The sequence below is a fragment of the Pleurodeles waltl genome, chromosome 10 (assembly GCF_031143425.1).
Source record: "Pleurodeles waltl isolate 20211129_DDA chromosome 10, aPleWal1.hap1.20221129, whole genome shotgun sequence".
Lineage (NCBI taxonomy): Eukaryota > Metazoa > Chordata > Amphibia > Caudata > Salamandridae > Pleurodeles > Pleurodeles waltl.
The window spans coordinates 467,303,681-467,320,507 of NC_090449.1; the positions used below are offsets into that span (position 1 = coordinate 467,303,681).

Genomic DNA, 16,827 nt, shown 5'->3' on the forward strand with positions numbered 1-16,827 from the left:
TAATCAGTTAGTATGATTATGATTAGTCACTTGACGAATTACAATCTCTGTATGGGTAAATCAAGATTGGATTTGCCTACAAAGTGTCCCAGTTACAATTCTGTAAATGTATATTGTTTAATACAATTTCAAGAAAGATTGGTGTTAACATGCAAAATATTTACAGCATGCGTTAGTTAGTTTGTTAATACTTGCTAAGGCATTTGTAGCCTTTTAGCACACAGATGGAATATGCCAACACTATATAATGTGGGGAAGTTTATCTGTTTTGGTTTTTCTAGCCCCTATGCAGTGCATAACAACTGATTATCAAATTTAATATTTTGAGAGTAAAGATGCAATGTCAAATGTTTAAATTGTATTCCAAAATGAAACTGTGTATTGTTCTGGTTAGTGAATTTAGCCCCAAAAGTTGTTTATTGTTTGTTCATGAGGTACAGTCTAGTTTCGATGTTGTTTGTTTTGCTAATATCATGTGGCTGTACTTTAACTGGGGTACTGACGACCCAACGCCTCGTATGGTGAAGGCCTGGTTTGCACCGAAACGCGTAATGGCGGATACAGCACCAAAATAAACTGCTAGTCTTTTAATGATGTGGGTCTGTGCCTGGATCTTTTACGTGTGAGGATATGGGTGTCTGGAACATATATGTTTATATCTTCACTGGAAAACAAAGGTTACAGTGATGTTTTAGTTAGGTGAAAATGTCACTTTAAGTGCAACATTTTAAACTAAAAAAATACTGAAATTCAAGTTATAGTTATTTCAAGCAATTATAACTCACTCCTCAGTAATGCAGTGTTTTTGGCAATAATTTCAGTCAATTTGTCATCAGTAATATTATCAGTGATGTCACAGAATTCATGGCCTTCCCCCTTATACTTTTTTTTAAAGTAGGACAGAATCCCAGTGTCCTGAAATGGTGATGTGACATTTCTCTTCATGTTGCAGCCAGCTAATCAGAGCCTCAAGCTCCCACAGGAGGTCACAAGAACATTTGGCTTCTGCGGGAGCAAGACAGCCGATGGGGAATAAAAGCCCTCGACCAATCAGATTGCTCTTTTATATGAAGTTTAGTGATCAAGGGACTCCTGCGGGCCTCCTGTCAACCCAACGGTTCAGATATACAAAGTGTGTGAACCCTAATTTCTCAAAAACTACTAAACAGATTTACACCAAGTCACAAAAAACACTTTCTGGAGCAAGTTCTAGCTTTCTGCTAAATTTGGTGTAACTCTGTTTTCCCATTTTTGTGGCAGCGCTGATCAATGTGTCTATGGAAAAATGAATGGAGTGTGTTTTGCAATACCACTTTTTTCTGTGCCTCCATTTGACAGATCACCATGAAACTTTCCCGGAAGGAGCTAGGTAGGTGAACTTTTTTAATGGCAAATTTAATGACGATCCATCATGTTATCAGCAAACCACAAAAATGCTCTTTCTATAGTAACTATATATGTATCATACTCCAATGCTCATTCCGGGCTCAAAGACGTCCCATGAGAAGTGGCACGAAAACCGGCAAAGAGCAGACCGGTAATAATATTTCGATCCAAATAGAAAACAATGAAGAACGCGCACTCAGGACTTAAAAAAAGTAAACCATAAGCTTTTAATCACAACGCGTTTCGGCTGTCAACACAGCCTTGATCGCGTGAATTTCAGCACCAATCGAAGAACAGTTAAATGTATCAAATTCAGTTGTATAAAAGTAGGACTGGATAAAGGAAGGAGAATTAGAAAACAGGGTACATAAAAAAATTAACCGTAATAATATCTCTTACTGATCTAACACTAAAAACATATTCTTCAATAATTCATCGATATAAAGTCAAAGATATCATTTATCAGGAAATATCTTTCAATTATTTTATCCAATTTGTATTCAAGGGAAATATGTAAATTGTTTTCAAACGATGTTGCATATGTTGCCCTCAATTCTGGGGGAGGGGAATAAAAATATATTAAAGTGAACCAAACTCAGTATGTACGGCTTTCATATGAATATAGATAAATTATCATCATCTAAAAACCAATAAATATGAAATACGGTAATACAAATATATATACTACCCCCATTCCAGATTCACCAATTATTCATAAGATGTCTAAGAATATATTCCGACTTCCTCCAAAATAATAACATGAACCTTTATAGAAATACAACAAAATTGAGTTGTTATCTAGTTATTCAACCAGTATAGAACAGAACAAAGAAACTGGAAAACGTCCTGAAATAAATATACAAAAAAATCCTTATCTACGTATCCATCACCCAAAACACCATGTGAAGTTCTAAATAGGTGAAAGGAAGGAAAGGTAAATGGGATCCAATTATTATCCATCCGACCCCCAACTTCCTGTACAAAATATGAAATGAACTTATTATACACCTTAAAAGCCATACATATCTAAAACCTCATCTACAAAGAAGAGCAGACAGATATTGACTTTGAATTACAAAAAAATAGATAATATATGTATATAGCAATATGCACATATAAATGTTTGTTGCAACATCAACCAATCTTCTAATCCTCATATAGGTGAGTAATCAATTCCTCACCAGAAATCAATCCTTTAGGCATCTTAGTTTCCAAGTCCAAAATATATCTAGATTCCTTTTTGCGCAACATTTGTTCTCTATTGCCACCTCTATGGTATGATGGCACATGTTCAATCGCAAAGTATGACAGTAGTGAGCAATCAGAGTTATGTTGTTGTTCAAAATGTCTAGCTACAGGGTAGTGTACATCTTTAGATGGAATGGCTCGCATATGTTCCAGGACACGCCTTTTTACACTATATTTTGTACTACCCACATACTACCTGTGACAATGGCATTCTAGTATCTAGATTGTAAATGGAGTACTACACATCAAAAATTGAGTAATCTGCCGCATATTTCCTGGTTTACATGTTTGATATTCTTTACCCATAGTGCTGTTACGACAAGCCTTACAATGTCCACAGGGAAAAAATCCTTGTAGATTATGTTCTCTAATTTGGGGAATAGTAGTGATATCATTAGATCTTAAGATATCACGAAAACTCCGTCCTCCTCTATATGTAATCTTAGGTCTTTTCCGAATTGAATTCCCAATAATAGCATCACTTCCCAAAATGTTCAAATTTTTGGAAATAATTTTATTAATCTGAGAAGTATCTTCATTGTAGGTCAAAATCAGTCTAGTACTATCAGTATTATCATCCTTTTTTTTTGGATCTATTATCAAATAAAGTCTGATTCTTTTCACTCCTTTTATTTTTTCAGTCGCCTTCTTGATCATCCAGTTAGGATATCCTCGTTGCTTAAACCTCAAGATCATATCTTTTTCCTCCCTCTCAAAAACCTTCTCAGTGCTACAAATTCTCTTAGCCCTCAAAAATTCTCCATATGGGATACTCCACTTCAAATTATCTGGATGCCCACTAAAAGCATGCAACAGACTGTTACCCGCTGTACTTTTACAGAGGAGTTCTGTATTAATTCTCTTTTCTTTGATCACAACCAAGGTACCCGGAAATTCAATCGATGATTTGCTCATATTATATGTCAATATAATATTTAAATCATTCTTATTAACTTTTTCAATGAACTTTTTAACTTCTTCTTCAGTTCCTTTCCATATAATAAACAGATCATCGATATATTGAAGCCACAAAACAGCCTGTTTGGTTTCTGGATAACTGACCTCATCCTTAAAAATCTCCTCTTCCCACCAGCCTAAAAAAAGTCAGGCAAAACTGGGAGCAAATCAGGTCCCCAAAGCAGTCCTGAGGATTTGTTTATATAGTGTTCCGTTAAACAGAAAAATATTGTTGGTAAGACAGTATCTGATCATCTTGATGATCATGTCAGTACATGCCAAATACTTTAATGATCTCGTATGCAACAAATGTCTACAAGCTTGTATGCATTTTTCATGTTCAATGATTGTATACAGGGAATTCACATCCAAGGTTATTAATACCTAATCATCTTCCCAACCAATCCCTTCCAATTTACCAAAAAAGTATTTGGTATCACGAACATGTGAGGGTAGGTTAACTACAAATTCCCTCAGAAAAAAATCAACATACTTAGATACATTCTCTAATGCACTATCACAGGAAGACACTATAGGTCTACTCGAAGGGCAATTCCTGTTCTTATGAATCTTTGGAAGAATTTATAACACAGGTAATTTGGGAAACTCCTTCTTCAAAAAACAATATTCCTCACATATTAATAAACCTTTGTCCTTCCATTCTACCAAGAGGTGCCAGATTCCTATTATACTCTTCACATGTATTATATGTTCGTGATACCAAAGACCTTTTGGGTAAATTGGAAGGGATTGGTTGGGAAGATGATTTTGTATTAATAGCCTTGGATGTGAATTCCCTGTACACAATCATTGAACATGAAAAAGGCATACAAGCTTGTAGACATTTTTTGCATACAAGATCTTTAAAGTATTTGGCACATACTGACATGATCATCGAGATGATCAGATACTGTCTTACCAACAATATGTTTCTGTTTAACAGAACACTATATAAACAAATCCTGGGGACTGCTATGGGGACCTGCTTTGCTCCCAGTTGTGCCTGTCTTTTTTTAGGCTGGTGGGAAGAGGAGATATTTAAGGATGAGGTCAGTTATCCGGAAACCAAACAGGCTGTTTTGTGGCTTCAATATATTGGTGATCTGTTCATTATTTGGAAAGGAACTGAAGAAGAAGCTAAAAAGTTAATTGAAAAACGTAATAAGAATGATTTAAATATTATATTGACATATAATATGAGCAAATCATTCATTGAATTTCTGGATACCTTGGTTGTGATTAAAGAAAAGAGAATTAATACAGAACTCTTCCGTAAAAGTACAGCAGGCAACAGTCTGTTGCATGCTACTAGTGGGCATCCAGATAATTTGAAGTAGAGTATCCTATATGGAGAATTGTTGAGGGCTAAAAGAATTTGTAGCACTGGGGAGGTTTTTGAGAGGGACCAAAAACATATGATCTTGAGGTTTAAGCAACGAGGATATCTTAACTGGGTGATCAAGAAAGCGACTGAAAAAATAAAAGGAGTGAAAAGAATCAGACTTCATTTGATTATACACCCAAAAAAAAGGATGATGATACGGATAGTATTAGACTGATTTTGACCTATAGTGAAGCTACTTCTCAGATTAATAAAATTATTTCCAAAAATTTGAACATTTTGAGAAGTGATCCTATTATTGGGAATTCAATTCAGAAAAGACCTAAGATTACATATAGAAGAGGACGGAGTTTTTGTGATATCTTAAAATCTAATGATATCACTACTATTCCCCAAATTAGATAACATAATCTACAAGGGATTTTTTTCCCTGTGGACATTGTAAGGCTTGTCATAATAGCACTATGCATAAAGAATATCATACATGTAAACCAGGAAATATGCAGCAGATTACTAAATTTTTGACTTGTACATCTCCATTTACAATCTACATACTAGAATGCCCTTGTCACAGGTAGTATGTGGGTAGTACAAAATATAGTGTAAAGAAGCGTGTCCTGGAACATATGCGAGCCATTACATCTAAAGATGTACACTACCCTGTAGCTAGACATTTTGACCAACAACATAACTCTGATTGCTCTCTACTGTCATACTTTGCGATTGAACATGTGCCATCATACCATAGAGGTGGCAATAGAGAACAAATGTTACGCAAAAAGGAATCTAGATATATTTTGGACTTGGAAACTAAGATGCCTAAAGGATTGAATTCTGGTGAGGAATAATTACTCACCTATATGAGGATTAGAAGATTGGTTGATGTTGCAACGAACATTTATATGTGCATATTGCTATATACATATATTCTCAATGTTTTGTAATTTGAGGTCAATATCTGCCTGCTCTTCTTTGTAGATGAGGTTTTAGATATGTACGTTTTTTAAGGTGTATAATCAGTTTATTTCATATTTTTTACAGGAAGTTGGGGGTAGGGTGGATAATAATTGGATCCCATTTACCTTTCCTTCCTTTCACCTATTTAGAACTTCACGTGGTGGTTTGGGTGATGGATACGCAGATAAGGATTTTTTTGTATATTTATTTCAGCACGTTTTCAGTTTCTTTGTTCTGTTTTATGCTGGTTGAATAACTAGATAACAACTCAATTTTGTTGTGTTTCTGTATCGGTTTACGTTATTATTTTGGAGGAAGTAGGAATATATTCTTAGACATTTTATGAATAATTGGTGAATCTGGAATGGGGATAGTATATATATATTTGTATTACCGTATTTAGTATTTATTGTCTTTTAGATGAGGATAATTTAGCTATAATTTCATGAAAGCCGTACATACTGAGTTTGGTTCACTTTAATGTATTTTTATTCCCCTCCCCCAGAGTTGAGGGCAACATATGCAACATCATTTGAAAACAATTTACATATTTACCTTGAATACTAATTGGATACAATTATTGAAAGATATTTCCTGATCAATGATATCAATGATTTTATATCAATGAATTATTGAAGAATATTTTTTTAGTGTTAGATCAGTAAGAGATTTTATTACGGTTAATTGTTTATGTACCCTGTTTTCTAGTTCTACTTCCTTTATCCAGTCCTATTTTTATGCAACTGAATTTGATACATTTAACTGTTGTTCGATTGGTGCTGAAATTCATGTGATCAAGGCTGTGTTGACAGCCGAAACGCGTTGTGATTAAAAGCTTATGCTTTACTTTTTTAAAGTCCTGAGTGCGCGTTCCTCATTGTTTTCTATTTGGATCATATATATATATATATATATATACACTGAAAAAACAAAGCTTAGAGGGGCATTTTAGTTAGGTTCTGAATTTACTCATACAAAACCATAGAAATTCAGCAGTTAATTGTTAGAGTTATTTCAAGTAACTATAACTCATGGCCTAAGGTAACTATGGCCAGGCCCTGCGGACAAGCCCCTATAACCACCCAACCCTTGGCCGCGCACAGCCTTTGGCCGTACACGACAGGTGCCTGCAGCCAACCCTTAGAACCACCCAACCCCACACATGGCCTTTGACTGTGCACAGCGGGGATTAAATGCAGGGCTGGCCTATGGCCATGCCCTGCAGCCAAGCCCCTTTAACCACCCAACCCTGCATCACGCACCGCCTTCGGCCGAGCATGGCAGGGTTTGGCCACAGTGCCTGGCCTGTATTGTATTGTATTGTAATAGTTTTTATATAGGGCTTACTACCCCTGACGAGGCATCGGAGCGCTTTCCAGCGAGTAACACGCTACTCCAGAACCCAACAAGAATTAGTGATGGATTAGTATAGGGAAATATGAGTACAGGTTTAGTATTATTATGAGTTAATTTGAGCCGAGAATATGAGAGTTTCTTAGTTAGATTGACTGAGTAATGGAGGGGTGGAGGAGGAAAGAATCCAGAAGTGTTAATTGGGAGTATATAGTAATAGGATTTAGGCATGGGAAGAGTAAAGGAGGATGGGAGAAGGAAGAGTCTGTGGAAGGGGTTAGGGAGATCATAGTAGCAGGGTGAGATAAATGAGGGTGAATTTACTAGGATTGTTTGGGAGATCATGGTAGTAAAGTGAGGTTTGGTGAGTTAGATGTGGAACCGGAGGGAAGAGCTTAGGCAGAGTTATTTAGAGATGAAAGTAGAAGAATGGATTTGAGATGAGTCAGAGTGGGAATGGAGGATAGATTGATAGAGACATGCCATATGGTGATGGGTAGATAAGTGTGATATAAGATGAGAGCAGGGATTCATAAGTAGTATAACAACTTATCTAGGAGTTATGCAATGACCTATGAACATGTTAAGCATAGAATAACATACACACAAAAATATATATATATATATATATATATATATATATATATATATATATATATATATATACACACACACATAGATAAGTGATAGATAAGTGTTATATAAGTTTAGAGCAGCGATTCATAAGTATCTAGTATAACAACTAATCTAGGAGTTATGCAATGAACATGTTAAGCATAGAATAACATCCATATATATATATATACACACATACACACGAATACACACACACATGCACACATATGTGCATACATATACATATTTAAACCATGAGTAAATATACTTAGTTAAACAGGTTTAAAGAGTGTGTGTGTAGTTTATTGTTATGACATAGTAGCAATATATATTTTCTAATAAACTGTATATAACTAGAATATACACATAATCAGAAAAAAATATTTATCAACATAGGCACATGCAGTCCATAGATGTTTAAATATGGTGGTTATGAAGGAAAGAGACAACTCTTGAGTAGTTTTCTGAAGACAAGGAAGTTATCTGTGGATCTTATAGTTGGAGGTAATGAATTCCATAGTTTGGCTGCTTGAACAGAGAATGTACCACCTATAGTCTTTTTCTTGTATGGTGGTGTTCTAAGGCAGGGTGCCAATCTTAAGCGGAGGTTTCTTTGTTGAATGTATTTGGTTATTTTGTTTCTGGTAAAAAGAGGTCCTGTTCCATGTATAGCTTTGTTGGTGATACAAAGCAGCTTGAAAGTGCATCTTCTGGCAACGGATAACCAGTGTAGTGCTCTCAAGGCAGGGGAGATGTGGGCTTGTGGCTTTATATGTAATAGTAGCCTGGCTGCAGAGTTCTGAATACGTTGTAGTTTTTGCATAATAGATAGAGATGATCCATGGTAGAGGCCATTGGCATAATCAAGTTTGGATAGTACAAGCAAGATAGTAGCTTGCCCTTTGTGTGGAAATCCGAGGTGGGAGAAGATGCGTTGTAAAGTCTTCAAGGTGATGAAGCTTGTTTGTACTAATTTGTCCACTTGGGCATTCATAGTTAACTTGGAATTCATGGTGATTCCAAGGTTTTTAACTTCCTTGGATAATTGAGGAGGTGGTCCGAGATCGTCAGGCCAGGCACACAGTGGGTCACAACTTTTCCAGTCACCAAATGTGAGTATTTCTGTTTTGGAGGCATTTAGTTTGAGATGGCTCCAGGTCATCCACTGATCAACGGCTCTGAGGCAACTGAAGATTTCTGAGTTTTCAATGTTTTTGGAGCATTCTAATTTAAGTAGTATTTGTGTGTCATCTGCATAGTTGTAGCATGTGAGATGAAAATTATTGATCAGTTCTGGTAATGATATCATGTAGATGTTAAAAAGCAAAGGTGAGATGACTGATCCTTGGGAGACCCCTGCTTTTGTGAGGTAGGGTTTGGACGAGAAGGGGGGAGAATAGATGATATACAATCTTTTTTGAAGATAGGATGTAATCCAGTCGAGACCAGTCCCTTCTATGCCAGCTTTGTGGAGTCTTTGAATTAGGGTGTCATGGTCAACCGTATCAAAGGCAACCGAGAGGTCCAACAGAAGTAGTGCAGCAACTCCATTGCGGTCGACTGTGTTTTTAAGATAATCCCAGATTGCTATGAGTGTCGATTCAGTGCCTCTTCCTGGGCGGAATCCAGTTTGGAAGTCTGAAAGTATAGAATTGTCTTCAATGAATTGTGACATCTGGGCGAATGCTGCTCTTTCTATCAGTTTGCCCAGGAAAGGTCCATTTGTGATTAGTCTGTAGTTGTTGGGGTCCTGCAGGTCAAGGTTTGTTTTCTTTAATAACGGTCATATGTATGCCTTTTTCAGGTCTACAGGAAAAGTTCCTGTAATTAAAGAGTTGTTGATGATTCTTCTTACAGGTGTGGCAGCAGAAGTAGATAAAATAATGTTCTTGAAGATTTGTGGTGGACAAGGGTCGGAAGGGCAACCGGAAGGCCTGCTTGCTTTGACCAAATCCATAAATTCACCTTGGGATATTTGTTTGAGGGACTGTAGAGGCTGGGTTGGTTTATTCTTAGAGGGTATTTTAGGAAAGGGGTTGGTGCTGATGGTTTTCTTCTGTTTGAAATAGGAGTCCAATGTGTCTGTCTTGGTTGTGTAATGAGTTGCCAGTTTGTTTGTGAAATCTTGAGTAGTGGGATGACTTCCTTCCATGCATGTAGGTTTTCGAAATTCATTGAGAATTTTATAAAATTCCTTGGTTGTAGATTTAGCATTTTGAATTCTGTCTGAGTAGTACCTTTTTTAGCTTTTTTATTTGATGTTTTGTATATATTGTTAAGTTTGTGTAGCTGCAGTTTGTCTTGACTGTTGTTTGTTTTGAGCCAGGTCCGCTGCAACTTTCTGATTTGTTGCTTTATCTTTTTAAGTTCTGTGTTTCGCCAAGGTGTTGGTTTTCTTTTGTCGTGTTTAGTTTTTCTGAGTGGTATTAGGATATCAAATGCCTCCTGTAGCCACTCATAAAGTTTTGGAACAGAATTAATTGTATCTAGATCTGTGTTGGCTGTTAGTTGTGTTTCTAAGTCATCAAAATTGAGTTTGCTTAAAGGTCGATAGGTGCATGTATGTAAGTAGTTGTGGGGTGTGTTGATTTGTGGAGTTTTATATCAGAAAGTTATCAAATGGTGGTCTGACCATGTGATTGGCGTGATGCTATGAACGGTAACAAGTTCAGGCTTAGCAAAAATGACATCTAGGATGTGTTCAGCGATGTGTGTGGGCTTGTGTGCAATCTGATGTAGGTTCAATGCGACTAGGCCAGTAGTGATAGCTTTTGGCTGTGGCATATTGGGTTTGTCAAACCAAATGTTTAGGTCCCCAAGAATGCATAGGTTGGAGTATAGTGTAATAAGGTTTGAGACTGTATCTAGAAAAGCATCTGGGAATGTGGAGTTGTTTGGTCAAGGTCTGTAAAGGAGGAGAAAGTTACAGGAGGAAGTTGGAGTATGGTGGCATCTGGTGAGGAGGGCTTCACAACCTTGAATGGAAATGTTGTCTGTTTTACTGAGATTTATTGCCTGTTTGAATATAATAGCTAGTCCACCTAGTGGCCAGTGGCCTGGTCCTGCGGCCAACCCCTATAACCACCCAACCCATTGCCTCGCATGGCCTTTGGCCGTACCCGGCAGGATTTAGCTGCTGAAAAAGAGAGAGAGGAGATTTTAGGCTTTGATGAATGATGGAGTTAGAATGAGATATTTCTGGAACGTGGAAACGAAAAATGTGTTTGACAATTAAAAAGAGTGAGATCACCTTTCAGTATGTACCTTAAACATTTGAAGCTGAAAATAAATTAAAGTAGGCCAATGACCACACTTAGACTACAACACTCCACATTCATTCTGAGGGCCAGAGACCTTAATCACTATTCCACAAGTGCCTTCTTAGTATGCAGCATCCAGAAAGAACTTTGACATTGAAACCAACGATGGGTAAAAAGACTTAAATGTTCCATCACTAGGAATGATTAACATTCAAAACACTAGTAAATAAACACACACACTACATGAAATAGCAGGACTTGAATCTTCAGCCTTTTTTTTTATTTACTTTTTTTTTTCACCTAGAGGAACGTGGGGTGCCTGCACACCCCTGCAGTCCTATCCAGCTTCTGACTCCTGCGGAAGCCGGCATTGCTCCTGCAAGCAGAGAGCCACTTGAAATAACATCTCCTTGCTTGCGGGAGCAATGTTTTCATCTGTTTCCCTACATGCATACTTATGTGCAGGAAAACAGATAAAATCTCTGCTTTCTGCAAGCAGGAACTGTATCACAGCTCCCGCTCCCACTTGCAGAAAGCAGAGTTTGTTCGCTTTTAGTTGGTGAGAGCTGTCAACACTCTCAACAAACAAAGGTAAATTGCTATATACCGGGGGTGGGCACCCCGGACATAGCAGGGGCTAGACCTCAACAGTGACGGCCCCCGGGCCAGGGGTCTGTGATGGAACCCCTTCCTATTTTAAATTCATCCCTGGGGAGGTGGCAATCCGTGGGTCTGCAGGGGCGGGGGCGTGGGCTCTCCATGTTCATTTTAGTTTATAGCCCCTGGGGTATGGCGGACCCTGGGGCTGTTGGTGGGGGCCACACACCCCGTATGTTCCTTTTACTTTAAAGCCCTGGGGAGGTAGAAGTCCCCGGGGCTACAGAGGGCACAGCCCCCGCATTCATGTTAGTTTAAAGCCCCCGAGAGGCAGCGGTCCCCAGGGCTGTGCGGAGGCCTTTCAGACCCCCACATTTATTTATTTTAAAGCCTCAGGGAGGTGGCAATCCCCGGGCTGTGGGGGCGGTGCCCAGCCCCCGCATATCTTCTAGTTTAAAGCCCTGGGGAGGTAGCAGTCCCTGGGGCTTCAGCAAGCCCAGGAGGCGAGCCCCCTGCACTCCCTTCATTATTTTTGACATGCCCTGGGACCTGGCTCCCCAGGGCTTCATTAAAAACAGGTGTGAGAGCCCGTGCTTGTTTTTTTTCCCCTAATTTTTGCGGCAGATTTGTGATCCCCATGGCGAATCTGCAGCAAGTTTCTTTTTACGAAAAATGCTTTTTTGCCCTGGGTGGTGGGGTTCCTCTGAAACCCCAGCACCAGAGCTAAGGGGTCAGGGTGTCCCTATCCTGGCCCCTTTTCTTGTTTTTTTACCTTTTTTCAGGGATTCGGTTGAAGCTGAGTCCCAAAATGGCTGCCAACACTTATTGTTGAAGTGCTGGTAGCTAATCAGATCCATGCATGAGTTTGGGAGTGTTTACTGAGCCTCGGTGTCCCTATATATGCAATTTAGTTTTTTCTTTAATATTTCAAAAACTACTGAATGGATTTACACCAAATAACAAAAAGGTCGCTTTCTGAACCAGGACATAATTTTCTGCCAAATTTGGTGTAATTCCATCCAGTGGTTTGGATGCTATTCCTGTTCAAAATCCCTTTGGGAATTAACATAGAGAAAAGATGTTTTGAGACCCTCTTTTTTGTCGGCCCCTACTTGACTGATCACCCTGAAACTTTCCAGATAGCAGCTGACGTGAGTGGCATATTTTTTGGGATAATTTTGTGAAGATTTGCCAACCAGCACTAAAGATATAGGCAAGTAAAAACTACTTTTTCTATAGAAACTAGGTTCTAACTATAACTACCAAGTGGCAACTGCTGCTAGGCAATATATATACAGTTTACAGTCGCCATCTTTGATTATCATGAAACTATTGTGCTTATTATTTGAACCTTTGTCAGTATTTACGCTGGTTTTAGATGGACGCAATTGGTTTATAAACATGAGCAAGATAGTCAAAGATGGTGTCTGTAAACTTAACCGGTTCTCGGCACCTAAGTTAAGCTAAATAGCTTCATACATCTTACCTTAAGTCCATAAAATTTTTTTTTTAATACATTGATCATTTTCTTTACCCACATGACGTCCTTCTCCCACCAGCCGATCACAAGATTCGTGTAACTTGTAGAACGGGTAATCCCCATGGTAGTCCTGCACTTGTGCCTGTATAGTTTATGATGGAACAAGAAGATGTTACGACAACAACTTTTTCTATTTATCAGACTCTATAAATGTTATTGTGTGCAACAATTATTACATACAACATGGCCATCCCTAGGGGTTAAGTTCACATAATGTAGTATAGCCAGAAGTGTTACACAGGACAACGTAATACAGCAAAGCATGATTCAAAATACCAAAGGATAATATAAAAGAGGGACAACAGTAAGAACACAATACGTAAAATACCATAACAAACAAAACGTATTTAAGACCATTCATACAGCAACTTCTACAGGTCGGTCGGGCTAGGTTCTGTTGCTCTCACTGAAGGTTCATGCATGTTTCTTCCTCAATGACAGCACTGTGTCTGGAGATGCGAGCCTGGCTGCTACTGCCCCAGTGGGCAGGTCCTGTCAGAAAATGGCACGGCCTGCGTCGAAAGAGTGGACTGTCCCTGCCTTGACCTTTTGACCGGAGAGCGGCACCTCCCTGGGGTGAGCATCAAACGGAGCGACGGATGCAATAAGTGGTAAGAAAATGTAGGCCCTTCCCCATCGCTTTTTTCCAAATCCTATCTCTGTCTGGAATCCTTACGAGTAAAATAAATAAAAGTACAGAAGGAATAGCTGGACGTTTGACATGACTGTAGATTTATTTTCCGAAGATGTATACTGAACGGAAGAGCTAGGTATGCATTGTTCAGTGATAAATAGTGCATTCCTGTATTTAAATACCACTTCATCTTCTGATTATGCACCCTGATTAACAAAAATATTTGTAAGAGGAAATACTTAAAGAATCACAATGTCGACATTTTAATAATGGAGTTTGAAAAATGTAAGAATTATTTCCTGTCATTTTAATATAGAATAATAGCTTGTTCCTTGAGTCCTGTATGAAACCACATGAACCTGACTTATAGTTCCAGCCACACACGAAGGAAAATGACTTTAACGACTGCCCCAGCCCGATACAGAAAGGCTGTAAACCTACTAAAACATTTCACCTACTGAGGGTAGAATGATCGAAATAAACAATGAAGAAAAAGGAAGTCAACATGGAAATACTGGAGCAGACTAACTAAACCAGTCCCTGAGGAACATCATTGTCTTCAGTGGCTGTCTCAGCATTGCAGTTTTCTCATTTAATATAAATACTTCAAGAACATCAAATTACACGTCTATAATGCTGTTTGCTAATGATAGAACACATTTATGTGGCTCTCTGTAATATATAAAAAAATGCACACTTCAATATATTTAGATTTCATTATTCAACGGCTCAAGCAAAGGGTATTTTAGAATTTAGTATTTTTTAGGTAGAACTTATTTATTTATGTGAACAGCATATTCGCTGGGAAGCAAGCAAATTAAGTTAAACAACCTGTACACAATTAAAAGTTTCAAAATAATCAAGGCAAAGCTTCAGAATTTATTGGCATTTTGATACTTTTTAAGAGAGGAGTTGTACTTGTGTTCTATTTAGGTCTTCATAATGCAGATTTATTTCATTTTTATATACTTAAGTAGGACAACAATACAAGTCAGCGTTGGCACTTTTTAACCGATTCACTGCCAGGTTTTTTCCTCCTCCAGTGCCAAGCCTTTTTTTGGCTATTTGGGGCAGTTTGCGCTTAGGCCCTCATAACTTTTTGTCCACATAAGCTACCCACGCCAAATTTGCGTCCTTTTCCTCCAACATCCTAGGGATTGTATAGGTACCCAGAGTGTGTTGATTCCCCTGAAGGAGACCAAGAAATTAGCCAAAATACAGCAAATATTTCGTTTTTCTTTTAAAAAAAAGGGAAAAAAGGGCTGGAGAATAAGGCTTATGGTTTTTACCTGAAAATGGCATCAACAAAGGGTTTTCAGTGCTAAAATCACCATCTTCCCAGCTTTCAGGAACAGGCAGACTTGAATCAGAAAACCCAACTTTTCAACACAATTTTGGCATTTTACTGAGACATTCCCCATTTTTACGATTCTTTGTGCTTTCAGCCCCCTTCCAGTTAGTGACAGACATGGGTGTAAAACCAATGCTGGTTCCCAAAAAGCTAAACATTTCTGAAAAGTAGACAGAATTCTGAATTCAGCAAGGCCTAATTTATGTACATCCTACAAGAGTTTCCTACAGAAAATAACAGCTGAAATGAAAAAATATTGAAATTCAGGTAAAAAGAAAAAAACAGCAATTTTTCTCCACGTTTTTACTCTGTGACTTTTTCCTGCGATGTCAGATTTTTGAAAACAATATACTGTTACGTCTGCTGGACTCTTCTGGTTGCAGGATATATAGGGCTTGTAGGTTCATCAAGAACCCTAGCTACCCAGAGCCAATAAATGAGCTGCACTTTCCAATGGGTTTTCATTCTATACCAGGTGTACAGGAATTAATTTGCTGAAATATAAGGAGTGAAAAATAGGTATCAAGAAAAACTTTGTATTTCCAAAATGGGCACAAGATAAGGTGTTGAGAAGCAGTGGTTATTTGCACATCCTTGAATTCCAGGGTGCCCATACTAGCATTTCTCAAACAGATGTCTTTTTTACACACTGTCTTACATTTGGAAGGAAAAAATAGAGAGAAAGGCAAGGGGCAATCACACTAGTTTTGCTATTCTGTGTTCCCCAAGTCTCCCGATAAAAATGGTACCTCACTTGCGTGTGTAGGCCTAATGTTCGCGACAGGAAACACAACATGGACACATCACATTTTTACATTGAAATCTGAGTTGTTTTTTGCAAAGTGCTTCGCTGTAGATTTTGGCCTCTAGCTCAGTCTGGCACCTAGGGAAACCTACCAAACCTGTGCATTTTTTAAAAGTAGGCACATAGGGAAATCCAAGATGGGGTGACTTGTGGGGCTCTCACCAGGTTCTGTTTCCCCGAATCCTTTGCAAACCTCAAAATTTGGCCAAAAAAAAACACTTTTTCCTCACATTTTGGTGACAGAAAGTTCTGGAATCTGAGAGGAGCCACACGTTTCGTTCTCGCCAGCGTTCCCCCAAGCCTTCCAATAAAAATGGTACCTCACGTGCGTGGGTAGGCCTAGCGTCCGCATCAGGAGATGCCCCAAAACACAACGTGGACACATCACATTTTTCCAAAGAAAACAGTTGTTTTCGCAAACTGTTTAGCTATGGATTTTGGCCTCTAGCTCAGCCCGGCACATAGGGACACCTACCAAACCTGTGCATTTTTTTAAAGTAGGCACTTAGGGGAATCCAAGATGGGGTGACTTCTGGGGCTCTCACCAGGTTCTGTTACCAGAATCGCAAACCTCAAAATCTGGCCAAAAAAACACTTTTTCCTCACATTTTGGTGACAGAAAGTTCTGGAATCTGAGAGGAGCCACAAATTTCATTCCACCCAGCGTTCCCCCAAGTCTCCCGATAAAAATGGTACCTCACTTGTGTGGGTAGGCCTAGTGCCCGTGACAGGAAATGCCCCAAAACATAACTTGGACACATCACATTTTTCCCAAATAAAAC

General features: G+C 38.5%; 1 protein-coding gene across 1 annotated transcript in view; it reads left to right on the plus strand.

The window, feature by feature from the left end:
• The window catches only part of LOC138261625 (SCO-spondin-like), a 1,514,343-nt gene that overhangs the window by 727,833 nt on the left and 769,683 nt on the right, over positions 1-16,827 (plus strand). Inside the window, exon 74 of the mRNA XM_069210750.1 lies at positions 13,697-13,866. Within this exon, the coding sequence (XP_069066851.1) occupies positions 13,697-13,866 (170 nt within the window). The remainder of the gene's footprint in view (positions 1-13,696; positions 13,867-16,827) is intronic.